We start from the raw sequence: 20,636 nt of genomic DNA on the forward strand, positions 1-20,636 counted from the left end.
GAATAGATCCCTGACGTCTAACAAATGTGCTTAATGTATTTCCTTCTTCATAAAACACTTGCAAAGCTGATTTTAAAAAATATATATTTTAAATAGTCCCTGTTTGCTTGCTAGCAGCCTTCGCTGCATTGTTGTTTGTTTGCACTTTGCCACCACAAACTGATGTAGAGATACAGTAGAACCAGTGGCAGGATCTGAAACTAAAACTTGCATCCACTCATAAAAACACTGCCCCATAGTGCTGCAGGCAGTCAAAAACTCCACAAGGTGCCTTTATTGCAACGGAAAACTACTTAGAAAAGTAAACTCAGTGAAGTACTTAGCTTTACAAATGATGCCACCGCAGTAAAAGTCTACTTCTGCCTACAACCCCGATTCATGTTTATGTCTGCTTGTTTTATTCACACAGCAGCATGAATTTAAGTCATGCAGTACTTTGGAGTAAACCCTGCATGGACACACACACACACATACCCCAAATCACACCGAGCTTAGGGGGAGTAGACTGCATCCTCTCCTTCTCAGATGTGACTCCCAGCTGCCTGGAGCAAAATGGATTAAAACCTAACTGGCATCATTTTAACTTACACACACACGCGCACGCACACATGCTCTGTCCACACCCCCAAACTCGTTCTAGCACACCAAGTGCTTCACCCGCCCCCTATTAACACACACTCACACACAGAGGGGATCTCTCTTCTTGCAGAAGTCTATTATTAGCTGTTCAACCCAGAGACAAACTAATGACACGTTGGGATGAATCACCAGAGCTGCTGCCTCCAACTATCATTACACTCACAGCACAGCTCCAGTAGACAGCCATGTAGGATGCTGGCCACCACACAAGTATACACACACTCATACCATCAGTCTGCTTCGAGGAAAGTTCTCAGCGAAAGTTCTCATCCATGAACCACTGGGACCCACATGTTTGCAGATTTTCAATGCAACATGCACAAAATCGTATTCGACTAATACCCACTTATCTGATGTCTGCACCTCTGAGTTACCAGGCGTGACTGCGTGGTCAGTAATGTTTTCACCTTGTCAATCTCCATATGTGTGTGTGTGTGTATCATCATGGCAAAATGTGGTCCTGGAGACACCTACTGTCGCAGGAACTTCCATAGAGGTGGTTTGAGTACTTTGGCAGGTGTTTATATATCTGTCTGTACACAGATTTTGTCACTGTGATAGCAGCACCTTGCAAGATACAGGGACAAAACGTTGTTGACATAAAAATCAAGGTCGAGTTTGAAGATTGATGTGGTCTGAGCAAGGCCACCAGAAGTAGGAGAGTTGGAAGTAGTGGCAGGTCACCTGTTTGGACAAACTCACGTCTCTCATATTGTGTATTTTATTGTACAACAAACAACAATTTCGAATCGCAGCTGGTGTGACCCCATCGCCTTGTGGTTTCTAGTTTTATTTTATATTACCCCCAACTACCAGTGTTTTTACTGCCATGTTTTCTTTGGGCACAAATCATTATTTTTATATCAACATGTGAAAGGTATCATGTAGTGATGAGCCCACAGAGACTCTGTAGTTCCCCCCATCTCTACAGAGCTTTTTAAAATCTTTCAGCTCAGTGTTTTGGTCCTGTCTCACGGAATAAGGATGCGTCTGTGTCGCAACAGGCTTCTGAATCACTTTTTTTTTGTTTTTTAACCAATACAGCAACACCTGGTCTCATGTTACCTTAGATAAAAATTATCCCCATGAGTCCCTGGCAGTGAGATATACAGAATTTACATTTGGGAAAAACACTGATATCACACCAATTCTCTTTATTGGCAGATGTCTCGAGTCGATGTATTGGTATTAGGAGAGAAAAAATAATTTCCAACCGTAGCTGGCAGCTCTTTTCGGTGAAAAAGCGCTAAAAACCCACTACCTGTTCAGCACCAAATATCAGCCAACATGTTTGAGTTGATTTACAGCTTTTTCTGCTGCCTCAAAGTGACCAAAATACCTGTAAGTGTTGCTTTGGGCCAATTTTTTTAAATCTAGATGAGCCTTGTTGGCCTGGGGGGGGTTAAAGCAGCAACCATGAACTCCTACTCTATAGAGCTTTTTTTTTTTCATTCAGCTCATTGTTTTGTTTTTGCGGCCAGCAAGTTTACTGTTCAGGTTCACTCTCACTGCTCTCATCAGTGTTGGCTACAGCAACAGCAAGAAGCTGCTTTCAGCCAAAAAGCCTTGATAGACCTTGTGAAGCTTTGCTACATGTCATTCCCAGTATCATCCCTCTGCTGTGTCTATGCAATAAGATGATAAAAATACATAATTGGCAGTTATTTTGATAATCAATTAATCCCACCTTGTATGTTGAATATCTTTGGGCTTTGGACAAAACATCTGAAGACCTCCTTGGATTTCTGATTTGTGTGACAGTCATTTTTCTCTATTTTCTGACACCTTATAGGTTAGCCAAGACAACCCAATCTACAATATCAAAACACATCTAACATTACAGAGTCCAGTGTTTGATAGACTTAATGCCATAAATTCCTTCTCCCTGGTTTTTGCCCACATTGTCCTACGGATTAAATCCACAATGTAAAACTCTGATGGTTGACAAATTTAATCAAGTATTTATTGGCATGTTTCCCAACTTTATTGATCTTAAGTAAGCAGCAAAATAACACACAGTGACTGCAAATCTAAAGAACCTAGTGTGCTGCTTGCATCGCCTCTGCTGTTATCTAAGCACAGTTATCAAGCTGCCACATAAAAAGAAGTCTGACTGAAACATGGCTGGCCTGCTGCTGCTGCCTCCTGTATTCAGACTGACTACTGACCACCATTATTACTTGGTGCAAGGACGCCTGGGTTGTTCCCATGACAACTGCTGTATACGATGTAAAGAAGTGTCAAACTAACACGCAGATCAGACCTTGTCACGTGTCCATTTTCACTGTGTACTGTGAGCCTAAATGCAGAGACCACAGCTTTAACCAGCAGCAGGCAATGCTAATGGAAGAATAAGTGATACATTAGATCGTGTATCAGCTCTGAATGAGAGTTGATACCTGATCTGTGTTCCCTGTAACTCCTGTACCAGAGAAGGAGTCTACAGGTTTGACTCCAACCAAATACTGCAGCAGCTCATCTTACACACTAAACCACTTTAAATGTGAGTTGTGTGTGCTCCAATGGATGTTGCCTGTTGGTGAATGTGTTTGTCTTTGACACTGTTACTATGAAAAATATTGATTGCAGCCATTTTAAGGATAGTGAAACACTGTGGTTTGTGTTAAAGTAAGCACTTTGTTAAGGTTAGAGAACCTCCGTCATCAAGGCAACAATAATAACCATTTGGTTATGGTTTGGGAATAATTGTTGTCTTGGTTAAAAGAAACTGACACTTATCATCCATACACACACATCCAACCCTCTACAATCTTTGCAGCGTTATAATAATGTCATAGAATTTCCACGTTTGCTCCTGACGAACAAGAGTCAGAAATTCTACAGCAACGTTAATTTTTGTTGTTTCTATAAAGCAACAAAAATGAACGTCCCTTGTGACCTTGTGAGCAGCTGGAATAGCTAGCTCTTGGTAGTGTCTCCTAAGATAAACTGCTCCATGGAGAGGAGCCAATGAGTGATTCATCAACTCCAACAAGCCAAATGTATAAGACGCTACCTCGGCCAGAAAAGAGAGACAGAGGGATATGTTATAAAGCAAGCTTAGGCGGTGAGCTGCAGTTATTTTGGTAAGCTTGGCTAACGGTCGCTTCACAAAGCCAGATTGGATGGACTCCATTTAAATGACTGTGGCAACTTCAGCTTTCAGCCAAACCTGGTCATGAGCAGGAGTAACACTGACATGAGGGATCACACACCAATCTGACTGCTCTCATATGCTTTGGAGAGCTGTCCACTAAAATATTACAGCAACCAGTCATCATGCAGTCACATGTTGGTGCCTTGTTTCAGCTTTGTTCAACATCAGAAGGCGTGTAGTTGTCAGGAAGCCCAGAGAGTTGTTAAAAAACCTATTTTTGAACTTTTTGTATTTTTTTGAGTGGTGAAAGATGTATTCAGATCCTTTATTTAAGTGTAAGTAGTAATGCCACAATGTAAAATATACTCCATTACAAATAAATGTACGTATTATTCGCAAAAATGTATTGAGGATATCAATCGATTATCTATGCTATATTAGTGGATTATTATTACTGATGCATTAACATGTTTTAACATTTTAATGTTATAGTTAGTCGACGTGTAGTTAATTTTAACATGTTTATGTACTGCTGGGTAACTTAATAACTGTGTATGTCTATGCACAGTACTGTGGGTAAAATGGATGAGGTTATTTTTATGGCCCAATAGCATTTTCTGAAAACTAATAAATTACATGATAGATTTGCCTAATGCAACCAAAAATATTACAGGGGCTTTAATAAAAATAGTAGGGAAAACCCATATTACCTCTCAGTCCATATCGTTATTTTGCTGAACCAGGTGGTAATGTTGGTGCTCACAGCTGACTGCTTAGATAAATGTAACAGATTAATGTTGAACTATTCCTTTAACATTCAACAACTACAGCGCCCATGATTCTTAGACACAGGCAGGCAGGCTCTTTAAATGAAAAGGGGCTCATATTTTCTCGAAAGCACATTAGCAGGTGCACATTTACACCGAATGTACCTGAAGAACATGAAATAGTCAGGTGTCAATACAAAACCTGCAAAGGGGGAAAGAGCTGTGTAACATGTTGAACACTGAATCTGCTGAACGTTATTTTCTCCAGCCAATCAAACATCGTAACAAAGACAATATGAATGTGTGAGACTGACCTGGACGGGGCTGCTTCAACAGGTCAGATGTGTGAACCTTTCCAATCAGAGTCATCCTGCTCTCCAGCTTTGTGAAAACAGCTGACGACTCTACTGGCTGTTGCATGTGATCCATTCTACCACCAACACATGCTCTCCATCACTGCTGGAGTGTACCCTGACCTTCTGAGATGTACGGTACACAAGTGCCTACAGGGTCTGGGTGCAAACTGACCGATAAAGTCATTTTCAGACATACATGCAAGCAGCAGTCCCCTTGCCACTCAGTGCCCTAGATGAGTCCTTCCACCCTGTTCTTCCCAGCACAGTTTCTGCACCTATTTTGGATTCAAAACCAGGCCAGGCAGCGGAGCTCAGGGCAGAGCTCTCTCAGCAGCTACACTCCTCTCAGTTTTACTCTTTCTGCCAAGTTTGCCCATGTCTCAAACAATGGCTTCTTAAGAATTTTAATTCTGTATATTAAGAATTTTAATTATTATAAGCGGAGCATGCTTTCTCAGTAAAATGTATGAATTTGATTGTTAACATGCATCTAAAGTGTCCTCCCTTAATGAACATGTCTTCTTTCCCTTGCAGACCTTTTGAAGGGACTACAGTGAGATTTAGGTTTAAATTTTTGAGCTGCAAAATGCACGAACACGTTTGAGTGATTCCGCGAACTACAAACATGTCCAGAGAGACGCAGCACCTCAGTCTGTGACCATTCAGTGTGCGTCTTGGATTTTAGAGTGTAACGATCAGTCTAACGATTGAGGCTAATAACGTAACCGGTGAGGTTATTTTTAGCCTGCATGAAGATGCGCTCAGCAGTGATGGCGATGGCTTCCTCCCCCCTCCTCCTCCTCCTACACCACGATGACGTCGTGCTGTTACGCAAAACCAGGGGTTCACCTTTTGTAGACCTCCAGCTCTGTCACCGCTGGCGTCAAATTTTGTGGCACGAAAAAAACAGAGGCAATACACAGACATATGACACAGTGCAACACAAAACATGCAGTCGAGGCAGCGCCGACGCGCAGTGTCCGCTTTTAACTTCTGCTTTATCTTTAATTCCTCATAACGTTTCAGCAAAGACACTTGTGTCTAAACTTGGTGCCGGACACACCCATCGTGGCATGAAAGCAGGTAGCGGGGTATCCTGCGAGGCAGTCAGCGGGCATCCCGGCTTATCTGGTGTGGACCCAGCCGGGGTCGCAGCCCGCTCACCTCCGCACAGCCCTCCACAATACACTGACGTTTAAAACACGAGCATTTCACCGCTGCGGTGGGACCATTTGGCATTACACACACAGAAAAAACAACATGCCATGACAGAAAGTGGACACTTAACTATTTGTAGAGGTGTTGGAGACACAGGTCGAGGCATTCCCCTTCCACCTCGTCCTCAGACACCAGGTCCGACAAGGGGCGCATCGGCAGCGGGTCGCTCTCCTGCAGAGGCATTCTCATCTCCCGAAGAAAGAGCTCCAGGAACCGTCGGAAGGTTTTCTCCTCTGCTGCAGAGCCGGCCATCATTTCTCATTCCTGGACAGACAGAGACAGCTCCGCCCGTCAGTACACTAACTTGCCGGGCTAAGAAGAGAAGAGTCAGTTACACTAACCGAACTAGTTGGACTGTCAGTGCGCTACCAGACTACCTGAATAAATGTGTACTACCGGTGGAGCAGTGCCGTTGACTACCGGTGTGTCTGGAATCAGCGGACCTGACTGGATGAGCGGACCGTGGCGTCTACGATTATACTACCGGAGGAGCTGTCACAAGCTGGACCGAGTCCCCATTCAGAGCCGAGCGGGAGCGCGCACCGCGTTATCGGGGATTTCGGATGATCAGAGGGCGGTGACGTCAGAGACAACGCAGCGGTTTACATTTAGCTCATGAACGCGCGCGCAGTCTCCTGACGTCTGAGACCTTTTTGTAGACGCGATGAAGGTGGTTTCATAAAAGAACCTTTTTTTTTTTTTTTTTTTACTGTATATGGTGAAGTTGTCTTATTAATTATTGATGCCTACATTTTATATCCACTTACGTAAATTCTCTAAATCCCCATCTTCCTATGAGAAAAAAACAAAGTGTCTTGCACTCTTTAAGCCATATGAACTACAAAAGTGCTGTCTTGATACTCAGAATTAACTGCTATATACTATCTGTATTTTTTTTTGGACTGCATGTAACGATTAGTGTCATTATTTTATTATAATATATTAATCATTGTTAATTGTGAGTATGTTAATGTAATTAAATGTAGAACATATGATGAGCTAAAATATGATATATTCTTACGGAATTAAACCTTCTAGAAGTCTATAAAATACTTAACATTAGCCCCACCTTGACCAATTACAGCAGTTAAATGACACTTATACGGGAGCACATCAGTAATAACAATCCAAAAATGAAATGAATTTAATAATACATACACAGTAACAGTATAACAGTCACATAGGTCTTTTTTTTTTTTTTTTTTTGCTTTGAGTACTTTTACTTCTGGTGCTTTAAATAGAATACATTGAAATCCGGTACAGTTGGGCTAGCGCTACTACAAGCATAATTCCAGTCCACACTCCTGTATGAAATAAAAGGTATATTTTATACAATTCAAGACCAAATCTGTACAGGGACGGGACAGGGGGAGGAATTTGGACCATAATACATTTGATGGATAAAAATAATAATATTATATTATTATTATTTTTTGTATATTTTTAGTCACAATGATTTCCTGCTCACGTATATTTTTTTTCAATAACAACATATTGGTCAGTGATCAAAGCCATTCCTGTTGCACTCATCACTATGATAAGAGGGATATTACACTGTTAATCTATTATACCTTCAATTTGTGTGTTGCTGATTGACAACATTAACTTCCTTGATGTCAGGTGTAACAACAAAGCATTGAGATCCACTATCAAACGAATGTAACCAACACCGGAACGGTAAAACAAATGTTGCATGTACTCGGGCATTTTAGTTTCACGAACCCGGAAGTTGGTGCGTCGTTGTTTTTATTCCCCTGCTTCTCCGAACATGAAAGAGGCGAACATGGCTGTCCCTGTGAGTATCGGGGCTCTGCTTCAGTCAGAGGTCCTGGAGGATGCTGCTTATCGGGACGACGGCTTGTGTGTCGTCGGTATCTTCGGTAAAAGCAACATGCAGCCCGTGCCGCCGAAGGAGTCTCTCATCAACACTCTGGCGGACAAACACATCTTCTCGCTATTCGGCGGACCGGAGGGCGGCGGCACCGCGGACAGCCACATCCAGGCTTTCTACAACCAGGAGAACCGGGTGCTGTACCTGCTGCTCTCTTCCGTCTGCGATAGCCGGCAGCTCCTGCGGGCCTGCCAGTCTCTGAGCGCCGGCACCGGCCACTCCGACTCCCACGACTTCTGGAAAGGCCTGGACAGACAGCACTGCCTCCACCTGCTCTACATGTTCTCTGTGTGTCACGTCCTCCTGCTCGTACACCCCAACCAGACCTTCGACGTGACCTACGACCGGCTCTTCAGAGCCCTGGACGCCCTGCGACAGAAGGCGCTGCCTCTGATCCGAGCTGCCATCAAAGACTGCCCCGTGTCCAAGGAGTGGAAGGTGAACTGCCGGCCCTGCCCTCCGCGCCTGCTCTTCGTCTTCCACATGAACGGCTCTCTGAAGGTCTTCTTTTTAATTAAGTCTTTTTTTAATTAATTATAAGCAGCGGTGTATATTTTTCATCAATTTTACAGTGACATACAAAAGTGGTAGTCAGAGTGTTCATCTGCCCTGGGGCCCCAACAGTCAGGAGCCCTGAAGCTCACAGATTTAAGTATAAGAACCTGAAACAGATGTTTATTCCATCATTTTGAATCCCTGTCTTGTAGAGGAGCACTGTGCCAAAGCTGTGTCAAATTGTAGAGTGAACAGCTTTATTATTAAAATTGTGCATACTCCACCCTTCCCCACTCTTCCTACTTCAGGAAGCTCACCATCTCATAATGGGGAAGTGATATTATTGAAACATATTAAATTGGTTAATCCATCCATTCATTTTATACTGCTTGTCTGTGCTGATGTCATATTAATTGATTATATCATCAGGAATTTATGTAATATATTGCTTTAAAGTACTGAAAAAAGTGATATAATAGATCATTCGAGGCCATATCATCCCTACTAGTTTTCCATCATACTTTCATACTTTGGATGGTATATTTTGTGAAAAATATGTCATATTCAATTCTCTGTGGCATTAAAAAGGTCTTCTGAAATTCAACTTTTTAAGTGATAAATTATCTTCTTTCTATAAAAAGAAATATTATTTGAAACCCCTCAACACACTTGGTCAGGTAATTTTCCGCTGTTGGAACACTGGACAGATTCTCGGGCTCCATTCTTGGGCCATTCTGAACCTCCGCCTCTCGGGTGACACCTCTTCTCTTTGTTGTTCCAAAGGTTTCTGCAAATGGCTCCGAGTCTGGAGGAAACCCAGACAAACCCAAAAAGCACTCTCCCAGGAGGAGGCTGCAGCATGCCCTAGAGGACCAAATTTATCGCATCTTCCGTAAAAGCAGAGTCCTGACCAACCAAAGCAGCAACTGCTTGTTCACTGTACCTGCCAACCAAGCATTTGTGTATGTAATACCAGCAGCGGACGAGGACCCTGTGGGTGCCTTGCTTGGTCAGCTGCGGTCCAACTGCATCTTGTGTGATCAAGACTCCACCACGTCGGTATCAGGACCAAGGCGGTACCAGCAGATGCGACGTTCAACTCGGCAATCCAGCCTCAGTGGAGACTCGGGCATCATGTCCATGGGTGGTCAGCTGGTGGACTGCAGCTTGAAGGAGTTCCTCTGGCAGCACGTAGAGCTGGTGCTGACCAAGAAAGGCTTTGACGACAGTGTCGGCCGCAACCCACAGCCTTCGCACTTTGAGCTGCCGACCTACTCCAAATGGGTCCAGGTTGCCTCCAGACTCCACCAAGTCCTAATTAGCAACACAGAGGAAGAAACGGCCGAGTTAGCCACGAAAGTGCAAAGCCAGCTGAAAGTTTTGGAGGGTTTCCTCGATGCCGACACTAAGTTCTCTGAGAACAGGTGTCAGAAGGCTCTGCCACTGGCTCACAGCGCTTACCAGTCCAACCTTCCCCATAACTACACTACTACAGTGCACAAAAACCAGCTGGCGCAAGCTTTGCGTGTGTACAGCCAACATGCTCGCGGTGTGGCTTTCCAACGCTATGCACTGCAGCTTCATGAGGACTGCTACAAGTTCTGGAGCAACGGCCACCAACTGTGTGAGGAGCGAAGCCTGACTGACCAGCACTGTGTTCACAAGTTCCACCTGCTGCCTCAGCCAGGTGAACACTTTCTTCTACTTTCTTCTCCTCTGCTATGCTGTATCTGGACTAATGAGGACAGGAACTAGAAAAAGAAAAATATACAGAAAGTCCTGTATGTGTTAATGTACATGCACATTTCTATACGTGTATGTTTATATACATTTCAAATGCATTGCGATTAAAACTAATAACATTGCTGCATGAAATCTGACATCAATTTCTGCAGGAGAAAAGCCAGACATGGATCGCAACCCACCCATCCTGAACCACAACAGCAGGGGACGCTCCACCAGCTCCTGTAACTGTGGCAGGAAACAGGCTCCTCGTGAGGATCCGTTTGACATCCAGGCTGCCAATTATGACTTCTACCAGGTTAGGATTCGCACTACGTTGTCCTTCTGAGGACCACAGCATAGCAGCTTTTCTCGACTGGTTGTCAAATATCACATACACAGCTGTGATAGTGCTGATCTGACACATCTTATTTAGTGTGTAGTCATTTTCAGTGCCAAGCTTTTATTGCTGTAGTGTTTTTGCACTGCACTTCCTGGAGATCATATGTCAGTCTATGTGACCAGTACTTTATATCTTTTGTCTTTAGAGAACCAAACCAAAGTACATTAAATTCATAGTTGATGCTTCATTCCATCGCTGCAAAAATTCTATGTTGTCATAAAGAGAGCTCTTGGTTTGTTGGTCATATACATTGCCAAACTCTACCTCAAATATTATTTATTCCATGTCTTTGTTGCATGTGTTCTGTAACTCTGTTCTCCCTGAATAGATGCTGGAGGAGAAATGCTGCGGGAAGCTGGAGAGGATTGAGTTTCCTGTGTTCCAGCCCAGCACCCCAGACCCAGCCCCAGCTTGCAACCAAGCTCAGCGACTCCCATGTGAGGCCTCAGGGTCTGGTGAAGCAGAGAGGCTGAAGGAGCCGAGCACTGCCCAGAGCCATACGCCTGGAGACACCAGCCTCAGCCTGGCTCTCAGTCTAGGCCAGTCCACGGACAGTCTGGGTCCGTATGGTGATGGAGACGGAAACGAAACCCAAGTCCAGCAAAAGAGACCAAGCCTTGTAGATCGCCAGCCCTCTACTGTGGAGTACCTCCCAGGTATGATGCACTCTGGCTGCCCCAAGGGCCTTCTACCCAAGTTCTCCAGCTGGTCACTGATCAAACTGGGCCCAGCAAAGTCATATAACTGCCACACCGGTCTGGAACAGCCAGGCTTCCTCCCCGGCTCCTGCTTCCTCTTGCCTTGGGACTTGGTGATCCGGTCTCGGTCAGAGGACGATACAGGTCTTACGGAGCCTTTGGATGGAGGCACCTCCTCATGGCCAGCCCCCAACAAGTCCCTGGTGGGAAAACGAGGGAGCACTGGAGGGCTGGGTAGGAGTCGCAGAAGGGATGATATGGCTCGCGCATTTGTAGGATTTGAGTACGAGGACAGCAGGGGAAGACGCTTCATTAGCTCTGGGCCTGATAAGATAGTGAAGGTGCTGGGTCCAGGGGGTGCCAAAGATCCTGCCACCAGGGTGTTAAACACCGACATGCCGCTGTACATTCCTTCCCCTTCCCAGGGCCGTGGCCTGAAGCCTCACTACGCCCAGCTGGCTCGCCTTTTTATTGTGGTCCCTGATGTTCCGCTGGAGGTTACCCTCAACCCACAGGTACGCAGCTGAACATGACTCCATTTTGATCAACATTTTGTCCTGGACAAAGTTTCAGAGACACAGTTTCAGAGTTCTGCTTTAAAAGATATCAACCAGAAAATTAAAAATAGTATAAAAGAGGTATAAAAATAAAATTAAAAAGTCATATGTTTTACTTCATGATATAAGCAGCATCATGTGGCTGCTGGAAGGTTATAGTTATCTGACTGATTAGGGTTAGACATACAAATATAAATATATGTGAACTCTCTGTGAGGTTAGACTGCTCATTCACGCCTCGTAGCAATATTCAACATTTAGTTTGAATAATGATGCATGAATAAGTGTATTTTTTAATAAAAATGTCATATTAATCCTCACAATATTGTGTTTTCAGGTACAGCCTGGTCCTCATCCCTGCCCAGTTTTCCATCCAGAGCAGACAGATATAGTGTTGCCCCCTGATGGTCTTTGGGTTCTGCGGTTCCCTTATTCCTACGCAACAGATCGAGGCCCCTGTTACCCCCCCAAAGAAAACCAACCCCTCAACAACTACAAGGTGCTGAGAGGCATCCTGAAGGCCACCACTGCTAACCCTCCACCACAATAAACTTGAACCTTTTTTTTAAGGGCTTCACCTTTCTCAACCCAGTCTTATTGATTTATCTAAGACAGGCTGAGAACATTTAGTTTTTTGTTTCTCTGCACATGGATCAGTCAGTGATGTCCTCTCGTCAGATCTCTTGTCTGGCTCCACCATGAGGTCAAAATCTCCCCAAGGGTCTGAGAATCTAATTTCTGGATTCTCATTAAAGGAGCAGTGGATGTTCATGCTCATCCCACTGATTTTTCATGACCTCACGACCTTTTCTTTTTAGAGCACAATTCAAACAGTTTTACTGAACGCTTTCACGCTCCCAGAGGAAGAACCCACTTGTGGCACTTGGGAACAATTATGACCGTCTCATAACCGCAATTATTTTACTCAAGTCCAACTTGAAGTCAACTTGAGTCACTTCTCTGTGACAACCATCAAGTTCTTTATCTTGTGCCGCTTTGCAAATGTTCTTATATTTTACAGGGTGAAGTCTGCTTAACAAAGGTCAGCAGCAACAAAGAAAGTAGACATTAAAGCAGAGGCTGAGGTGGAGTATCAATAATTAGGCTGAATTAATGTGTGCTCTGCTTCAAGGGCAGTATCTGTATGGTGCCACATGTCAAAGACTCGTCTGTAAAGTTAATCATGGCTTACGTTCTTAGAAAGACACAGAGTCCTGGGAGTGGAACATGTTCTTGATATTTTTTGTAAATAAAAATCCAGTGTTAGATAATGTTATGAATGATACCTGCTCAATGAAACAAAGAAACAATCATTCTGATCTATACTTGAAGTCACAAATGGCAGCCTAAAAAAGAGAAAAGCTTCAGATTTGAGGTCAGTTTTAAAGCCAGAAGCACTGCATTCTACCTTTTACTCACTAGGTGGAGTTGGGCTCTTTCACCTTGGTTAAACCAGCTCTTCGTCCCTTGATGGAGGCAAATGACCCATTTAAAGCTAAGACCAAAGTTAAACCTGTTTCCTAACAGAGAAATGGGTCATACTGGACTGTTTATTCATCATTTAGGCCACACATATTTTTCTTTCAATGAAGAGATGAGAGAGATAGCATGTTTACAATTCAGTACAGTTCAGATTTTTGCCACATGATTTGACTCCACGTTTCCCATATCCCCCTGGTGCTGGCTTCATTGCACTGGTGTCATGTCAAAGTTAACATTGAATCCTTACAGTGGGTTTTAAAACTACATATATTCTACAATTCTATAATTAAAGTTGTTTGACATAACTTTGGGTAGCTCACTGTGGAGCCACAGAAGATATTATATACCTCTTTTCACAGGCTGAGTAGAACCAACCAGTGTCATGTAAACTGAACTTCATGTGTAAAATCTGCAGTGTGCCCACAAAAACAGCTGAAAGGTAATTGTTTGAGTTTACATTAAACTTTTCTGTCATCCTTCTTTGTGTTCTTTCTGTATTAGAAGACAGAACTCATCAACAAAATATACACTTTATAAACAAATTCAACTTGCATTAATCAATATTTTAGATACGGTACCTTAATTTCTCTGACCAGACAGCAAAATTACCTCAAAGAATGGCACCTTCATCAGTTTCATTTGTGATGTGAACATGACAATAGATGAAGATCAACAGGCTCAAAGCTTTACTGCCCGAAACAGAGCGATCAGTGTGTAAAGTATGTTTTCTTTCTGTTACTCAACTTTATCTGTATTTTTCCATAATTTAAAACACTGTGTTACTCTGAATTATCTAAAGTACAACAGCAAGGAACAAGGAAATAAACTGGTGATCTCATGTCTTAGTAACACACACACACACAGAGCTCTCAGGAATGTGGGTAATAACAATGAAGTTAATAACAAAGCTGAGGTGTGTAATTCAAGGTCATAGAGTCGAGCAACCAGTGGTCAGAACTTAAAGAAACATTCAACATTTACTGTATATTAACAGTTAAAAATTGTTCATTCTGCACCTAAACTAATTTATCTCAACCTCATGCTTCAACTTCTTTGAATGTTTACACTAATGCTGCAAAACTTGATCCACTATTTTCCCATTTTTATTGATGCAAGCTCTGCTGAGGCCTTTGCTCGCCAAAATTGGAATTAAACTTTTAGTGCGCAAAAAAGTTTTAATTAGTAAAGTAAATTAATAAGTTTTTTTTCCTTGTTTTTTTTTTTTTTTTGTTAACAATTTCTTGTGTAAGTATGACAAGTCTCCATTTGGAGACAAAAAAAGACTTCGGCCCTTCCAGCTCCTTTTATTACTTAAACTGACCTTACAATCTTCTGCACTTCGACTCCTTTCAGTGTTTGAACTTCATCAGACTCTTCGACGTCCCTCAGCCTTTATATATTTTATCTAATATATGAACATCATCCAGGACTTGAACTCCAACTCCTTTCAGCACCTCCATTTTTACAACCACATCAACTTCTTTTAGTGTTTCACTTTGACTTCAGCTACTGGACAGTGACTGTCACGCAAAGACATTTCAAAAGCACCAAAGACTCATCATATTAAGACATACACATACATTTCTTTAAAAAATTTAGCCTTGTCTGGTGTCAGACCAGAATTCAGTCAGACCACGTTTTATTTGTAGTGACACCAAAAGTGTCCTAAGAGTTCAAAGTGCCCTTCAGAGAACTGTTAGCTATTGGAAGCAGTAAATCTGGGTGTGAGTGTAAAGCAACAACAACCATAAAAGGAGCAAAACAAACTTCATGTGTTCAGGGTTGCTGTTCCCACCTGTGTGCAGGTAGGGGAGGCGGGGGAATAGAAACCAACCCACATGTAGATCAGAGTTTACAGCTCGGCTTTGTCACTCATCTCTGTTCTACCCTGAATACCACTGTGCCAAAGTTCAGCGCTCACAATCTGGGACAATAGGAGAAAGAAGACACTGAACTAGATGTTCTCTGGCAGCTTCATCTTACAGATTGTGTGTGACCCTGAGACAACTGAAGGCAAACACCCGAAACTATTCAACGAGGCAGCACAACGGGATGTGAGTATGATACACATGTCACATTTATCAAGCAATCAATGATTATTTAAAGTTACTGCAAGTGTCCTCAGGCTCCTGCAATCACTTACTACAAGGTTAAGTTTCAACTTTGTCATTGTATTAACCGTGAGCAGCCTATGACAGCAGTATGTTATGCAGTTTTTTTACATTGAATTTTGAGAAATATTTATTCATCAAGTTTGTCATTTTTGATTTTTGTAGATCATCATTTGAACTTCTTGTGTCAAATTCTCATTTGTGCTTTTTGTCCCCTTCCATGGACCAACCTTGATCAACTTTAAAGGAACATACCACCAGTTTTGTCTTGTTTTGAGACCAGTGGGAAGAACTGAGGACATTTCTCAGTGCTCATGTTTTACTGGAGCATTTCCATTTTGTAAAAATTTGCTTTAGCACTCCACTTCTTTTGAGATGAACAGTTTACTTATTACTCTTCTGTATTTAGCCACAGCTGTGGTAACTAGTTAAAATAAGACAGTCTCCAAATATTCCCACTGTTGTTGTGGAGAATCATTTCAGGACTTTTGAAAAGGAAAAAGTTGTGTGTTGTTTTTTTTTTTGTTTTTTTTTTTACATATCAGGGACCGTGCAGGAGTGGATCATGTATTTTTCCTTTGGCTGGAGGAAGAATTGTCCTAATTTTGGGGCAGAGCAGCAAAGTTTTCCATGCCCTAGTTTTATATTTTATGCTACACTTTTTCTTGCAAGATTTACTGTAAAAAAAAAAAAAAAAACATCAAAATTGTTTTGTCAGACACACGCCTTTTTGTGTGCTTTATGAATCATAAATAAATAGAAACTTTATATTTGCAAATCCATCTGAAACTTACCTTTCCAGAATCAGTGAACCTATTACATCAAATGAACAATTTCCTTTGGGATTGTTTTTTATTTGTGGAAAGTTTTACTGGAAACTGGTAACAGTGCTGTCTGTGGATTATCCTGAGTAACCATGACACTGCTACTGGAAGGACAAGTACAACAAGAGCACTACATATTGAGTTCCACCCATATCCATTGTACTGGGGTGGAGGCAGAAATCTGAGAGAAAGAAATCTCAACAACTGGACAAATAAAACCAAAAATATTTGCGTGGCTTGATATCACCAGAGAAAGTTTTTTTTTTTTGTTCTGTAATTTGGATGACACTTTAAAATATTTCTATGTGTAAATGGATATTATTGTGATCCTTTATGTGAAACTGATGTGGCTTCAGGTGAGATAGTAATCATATCTTTTTTGGTCTTTTATCAGTCTTTCCATTGGCGATGCGAAAATAAGAAGACAGTATCAGTTTGAATTGACCTAAAGCAACATGGCCAACAGGAAGGCAGAGGTCCAGCGAAGGATTGTGTCCAAGGACGGCCACAACAATGTGCGGATTGACAATGTCGAGGGCATGGTCAAGCTGTACTTGCATGACATCTGGACCACTGTGGTGGACATGAAATGGCGCTACAAACTCACTCTGTTCGCCTCCACATTTGTCATGACTTGGTTCATCTTTGGGGTCATCTTTTACTTCATTGGCATGGGCAACGGAGACTTTGAGACTGGTTTGAGTTCCAACCACACGCCCTGTGTGATGAATGTGGAGACACTCACCGGAGCCTTCCTCTTCTCCCTGGAATCACAGACTACCATTGGCTATGGTTTTCGTTACATCTCAGAGGAGTGCCCTCTGGCTATCTTCACTCTGGTGGCTCAGCTCGTCATCACAGGCCTAGCTGAGATCTTTGTCACCGGTGCCTTTCTAGCCAAACTGGCTCGGCCCAAGAAGCGAGCAGAGACCATCAAGTTCAGCCAGTTGGCAGTGATTTGCCAGCACCAAGGCAAGCTGTGTCTGATGGTGAGAGTGGCTAACATGAGGAAGAGCCTGCTGATCCAATGCCAGCTAACAGGAAAGCTCCTCCACTCAAATGTGACACAGGAGGGCGAGAAGACACAAGTCCACCAGAGCACTGTTGATTTCCACATGGACTCTAGTGGAGAGTGCTCTTTCCTCATCCTCCCACTCACCTTCTACCACATTCTGGATGAGCACAGCCCGCTGGCAGGACTGAACGCAGAAAACCTCCACAGTCGAGAGTTTGAGCTGCTGGTCACCCTCAATGCAACAATGGAGTCGACGGCAGCCACGTGTCAGAGCCGCACCTCCTACATCCCTCAGGAGATCCTCTGGGGCTACGAGTTCAAGCCAGTGCTGTTCAGCACCACAGGGGGCCGCTATGTGGCAGATTTCAACTTTTTTGACAAGGTGCAAGTGAGCAACGACGGAGCCCTCCTCGGAAACAATGCAGAGAAGATAAAAATTGAGGAGGACTATAAAAAAGAATAGAGGGTACATGTGTTAGTGTGCTGTATTGTGTCAGTCAGTTCTTCTCATGGCTATGACCCTTAATTCAAACACATTTTATTTGAACGTTTTCATTTTCACATAAAAACTGATTTGGTCTTGTTTCTCATGACAATGCCCTGACTTTCTGTTTTTGTAACTCAAATTTTCCAGCAGCCTGGAAAACCTGACATGAAAATACAATTTCTTTGCACGTTTTATTTATTCATTGAATCATTCTGACATATCTTTTTTAAATATTAGTTTCTAAGTTTTCAATATATCAGAACTGTTCTAAATTATTGGTTGGATCATTGGGGTTGTTAACCCAAAATAAAATTCATTAGACTGGGTTTTCGATGGATTTGGATTTCTTTGAGGGGAATTAATTGGTCCAAACACTGCAAAAATGACAAGTTGTGATTTTACAGGTAGTTGTGTGCTGAAAAGTAGGATAAGTCAGATGTGTTTAGCTTAGCTTGACAGGATAAGATAAAGCAGGACTTTTGTGATGTCGCTAGTAGTAGTTCATGACACTCAGTGGTTGTTGGTCAGGAAACACTGAACTAACAAAGACACAATGTACAATCAACAGGACAGATTTGGACTTGGTGGAAGGTGTATTGATCAGTGTATTTTTTTTTACAGTGTTATAGCCCAGCAGTTTACAAGGCTAACACATTCGATCTCTGTTCTGGACACACAGAAATGAATCTGATATCAAACTGCTCATCTGACTGTGGGTAAGACACTGAACAAACATTGTTCCCAGAACATCAAACTGCTCCTTTAAAAATACTGACAATCAGAAACAAATATACATTTATGGCAGCTCCAGTCCAGAAACATCGGTATCAGCATCTTGTGTAAATGCATATTGCTGCACGTAGGTTCAGCCTTTTACATAATTTTCAAATTAAGAGGATATCTCTACCTCGATATGAATCTAGTGTGAGAATATGTTGGTGCCTATTACAGATTCACAACTGCTTTACTGTTACTGAATTTGTATGGCCCATGTTTTCTAACGGACATTATCCCTGGAGAACAGGTGTAAGCTTTGTCATGTTACTCAACTGGCACAGACAAAGCTTGTGATGATATCATAATGCATTAGACATGGTGATACACAGAGGGTATATAATGAAGAGACTGATAAAAAGAATTAGTTTTTGTTTTGTAAATAAATGTTTCTTTATTCAGTAAAAAAAATTTTCCATGTTCATTTTTGTGGAAACAAAATTGAATGTCTCTCAGTGCATGCTCGGAAACGCTCCAGTCAATAATGACTCAGTGTAGGAACAGTGGATGGTGGATGGTAACTAACTATGTTCACTCAGGTAATGTAATTAATTAAAGTTTTAAGGTATTCCATTTTATGCCGATTTCAGCTTACACTCAATTAAGAACAGATGATCAACCTCTAAAATAGAGTAGTTCAAATTAGCTTCACCTTGACCAACAACAATAGTATAGTGCTACTTAATGCATCTGTGACAATAATCCATATAAAATAGCATAACACATTTATTTAAGGCAGGTTTTGAATGCGTGATGTTTGCTTGTAACAGAGTAAATCTGTACTGTGATATTGATATGTACTTAAGTAAAAGGATTGCCCACTGTAAAGGAGTAAGTGGTGATTGTGAATGGATATATGGATGAATGAATAGAGTCCATTAAAGGACAGCATGTTTAGTCTACAGCTCTACTGTCTCAGCTGTCTTTAGCCTTCAGTTCTTATTGTGGCAACACTGAAGTTTGAGATGACCGTTGGTGATTGTATCTGGTCAAAACAACCTTTCAGTCCAAAGCACAACTGATCTTTTTCTTTCAGAGAAAGGGGGGATAACATTTCGATCAGCAAGCACTTTATTAAAGACAAATAGCTTAGCAAGAAAATATATCTAAAGGCTGAATTCCTGATAATCAGCTCAGCTTCTTATATGAACAAGTGGAAATGACCACATAGATGCAGCACATATTCCTAAAATATTAAAATACAAATGTTATGATTTTGAAAACTTAAACTTCAAGATGTCATTACTTAGCAACAACTTGTCTGTGGAGATAGTTTTGGATTTCACTGCCCATTCTTGCTCTGCAGCAAATGGTGTAAAATTTTGCTGATGGTGCACAGCACTGAAAAATTACATAAAAAAAAAAAACACACTATTAATAGTTTTCATTGGGGCTAGTTCTTCAGCAGAAAGTAGTTACAGTTAAAAAGATTGACAGTGAGATCTTTGGACATGGAAATATCGGAGGCAGATATGACATAACCTGGGCACACAAAACGAAAACTATTTGCATGGCGGTGCAAATAGAGATACATTTCTTTGTATTTGGATTTGTGCTAATGATTTTTTGAGGAACACGGGCTGAGATGCCACTTTTATTCTGAAGGAATTGAACCGGACATTGTGCGGATGCAGCTGATGGCGGAAAACAAACCGAGCTAGGAGAAAATATAATAAATGTGTTACAAGGTAACGCCAGCTTGTTTGTTGTATTAAGAAGAAGCAGCGTGGAGCCTGTTCTTTAAATGTCTGTCTGAAGAGTTACGGCCAGACATGAGCGTCACGTTAGATATAAGACTGAAAAGAGCAAACAAAGTTTATCATGAGGGGGTAAGTACGTTAACCACAGTCATCTAACGTTAACTGCTTGTGTAGCCTGCTAAGCTAACATTGACGTTAACCTTGCTTTCTTGGTGTTTAATGTAACTGTCAGTAAAAGACAGGATTTTTTTTTTAAAGATGCTTGCTTACTAACTAACTGGCTAGCTAGTCAGCTAGCTAATCCGGTGTTGTTGTCCTGTTATCACATGACCAGCAGCTGACCAAGGGGTGTTAACGCTAAAGTCGGTGACCCCTCAGACCTGTTCACTTCTGGTGACCT

At 42.0% G+C, this 20,636-nt stretch overlaps 4 protein-coding genes across 5 annotated transcripts in view; 3 read left to right on the top strand and 1 right to left on the bottom strand.

Moving 5' to 3' along the window:
- The window catches only part of ppm1e (protein phosphatase, Mg2+/Mn2+ dependent, 1E), a 39,602-nt gene extending 33,001 nt beyond the window's left edge, over nucleotides 1-6,601 (bottom strand). The window contains exons 1-2 of one of the 2 annotated variants that reach the window (XM_041052330.1): nucleotides 6,474-6,601; nucleotides 6,148-6,341 (exon numbers count right to left, since the gene is read on the bottom strand). In XM_041052330.1, coding sequence (XP_040908264.1) covers nucleotides 6,148-6,332 — 185 coding nt within the window. In that variant the 5' untranslated portion in view covers nucleotides 6,333-6,341; nucleotides 6,474-6,601. Of the gene's footprint in view, nucleotides 1-6,147; nucleotides 6,342-6,454 lie in introns of both variants that reach the window. The other variant, XM_041052331.1, reaches the window with a different exon arrangement.
- Nucleotides 6,602-7,813: 1,212 nt separating this feature from the next.
- On the top strand, nucleotides 7,814-13,795 carry smg8 (SMG8 nonsense mediated mRNA decay factor). The gene is made up of 5 exons (XM_041052307.1): nucleotides 7,814-8,469; nucleotides 9,247-10,150; nucleotides 10,359-10,504; nucleotides 10,917-11,801; nucleotides 12,181-13,795. Exons 1-5 carry the CDS (start codon nucleotides 7,846-7,848, stop codon nucleotides 12,391-12,393), a joined length of 2,772 nt encoding a protein of 923 aa, XP_040908241.1. The 5' UTR covers nucleotides 7,814-7,845; the 3' UTR covers nucleotides 12,394-13,795.
- Nucleotides 13,796-15,179: 1,384 nt separating this feature from the next.
- Nucleotides 15,180-18,370, top strand: kcnj15 (potassium inwardly rectifying channel subfamily J member 15). Its single transcript, XM_041050916.1, has 2 exons — nucleotides 15,180-15,379; nucleotides 16,655-18,370. The coding sequence occupies exon 2, from the start codon at nucleotides 16,716-16,718 to the stop codon at nucleotides 17,736-17,738; it is 1,023 nt and encodes a 340-aa protein (XP_040906850.1). The 5' UTR covers nucleotides 15,180-15,379; nucleotides 16,655-16,715; the 3' UTR covers nucleotides 17,739-18,370.
- A 1,786-nt stretch (nucleotides 18,371-20,156) lies between these two features.
- vps26c (VPS26 endosomal protein sorting factor C) overlaps nucleotides 20,157-20,636 on the top strand; it is a 46,433-nt gene continuing 45,953 nt past the window's right edge. The window contains exon 1 of the mRNA XM_041050917.1: nucleotides 20,157-20,365. Coding sequence (XP_040906851.1) covers nucleotides 20,309-20,365 — 57 coding nt within the window. The 5' untranslated portion in view covers nucleotides 20,157-20,308. The remainder of the gene's footprint in view (nucleotides 20,366-20,636) is intronic.

Source organism: Toxotes jaculatrix, chromosome 12 (assembly GCF_017976425.1).
Source record: "Toxotes jaculatrix isolate fToxJac2 chromosome 12, fToxJac2.pri, whole genome shotgun sequence".
NCBI classification, from domain to species: Eukaryota; Metazoa; Chordata; class Actinopteri; family Toxotidae; genus Toxotes; species Toxotes jaculatrix.

Coding starts and splice junctions, on each gene's coding strand:
- smg8 (XM_041052307.1), top strand. CDS start 7,846: ATGAAAGAGGCGAACATGGCTGTCCCTGTGAGTATCGGGGCTCTGCTT. Junction 8,470..9,246: donor ACATGAACGGCTCTCTGAAG/GTCTTCTTTTTA, acceptor GTTGTTCCAAAG/GTTTCTGCAAATGGCTCCGA. Junction 11,802..12,180: donor AGGTTACCCTCAACCCACAG/GTACGCAGCTGA, acceptor TTGTGTTTTCAG/GTACAGCCTGGTCCTCATCC.
- kcnj15 (XM_041050916.1), top strand. CDS start 16,716: ATGGCCAACAGGAAGGCAGAGGTCCAGCGAAGGATTGTGTCCAAGGAC.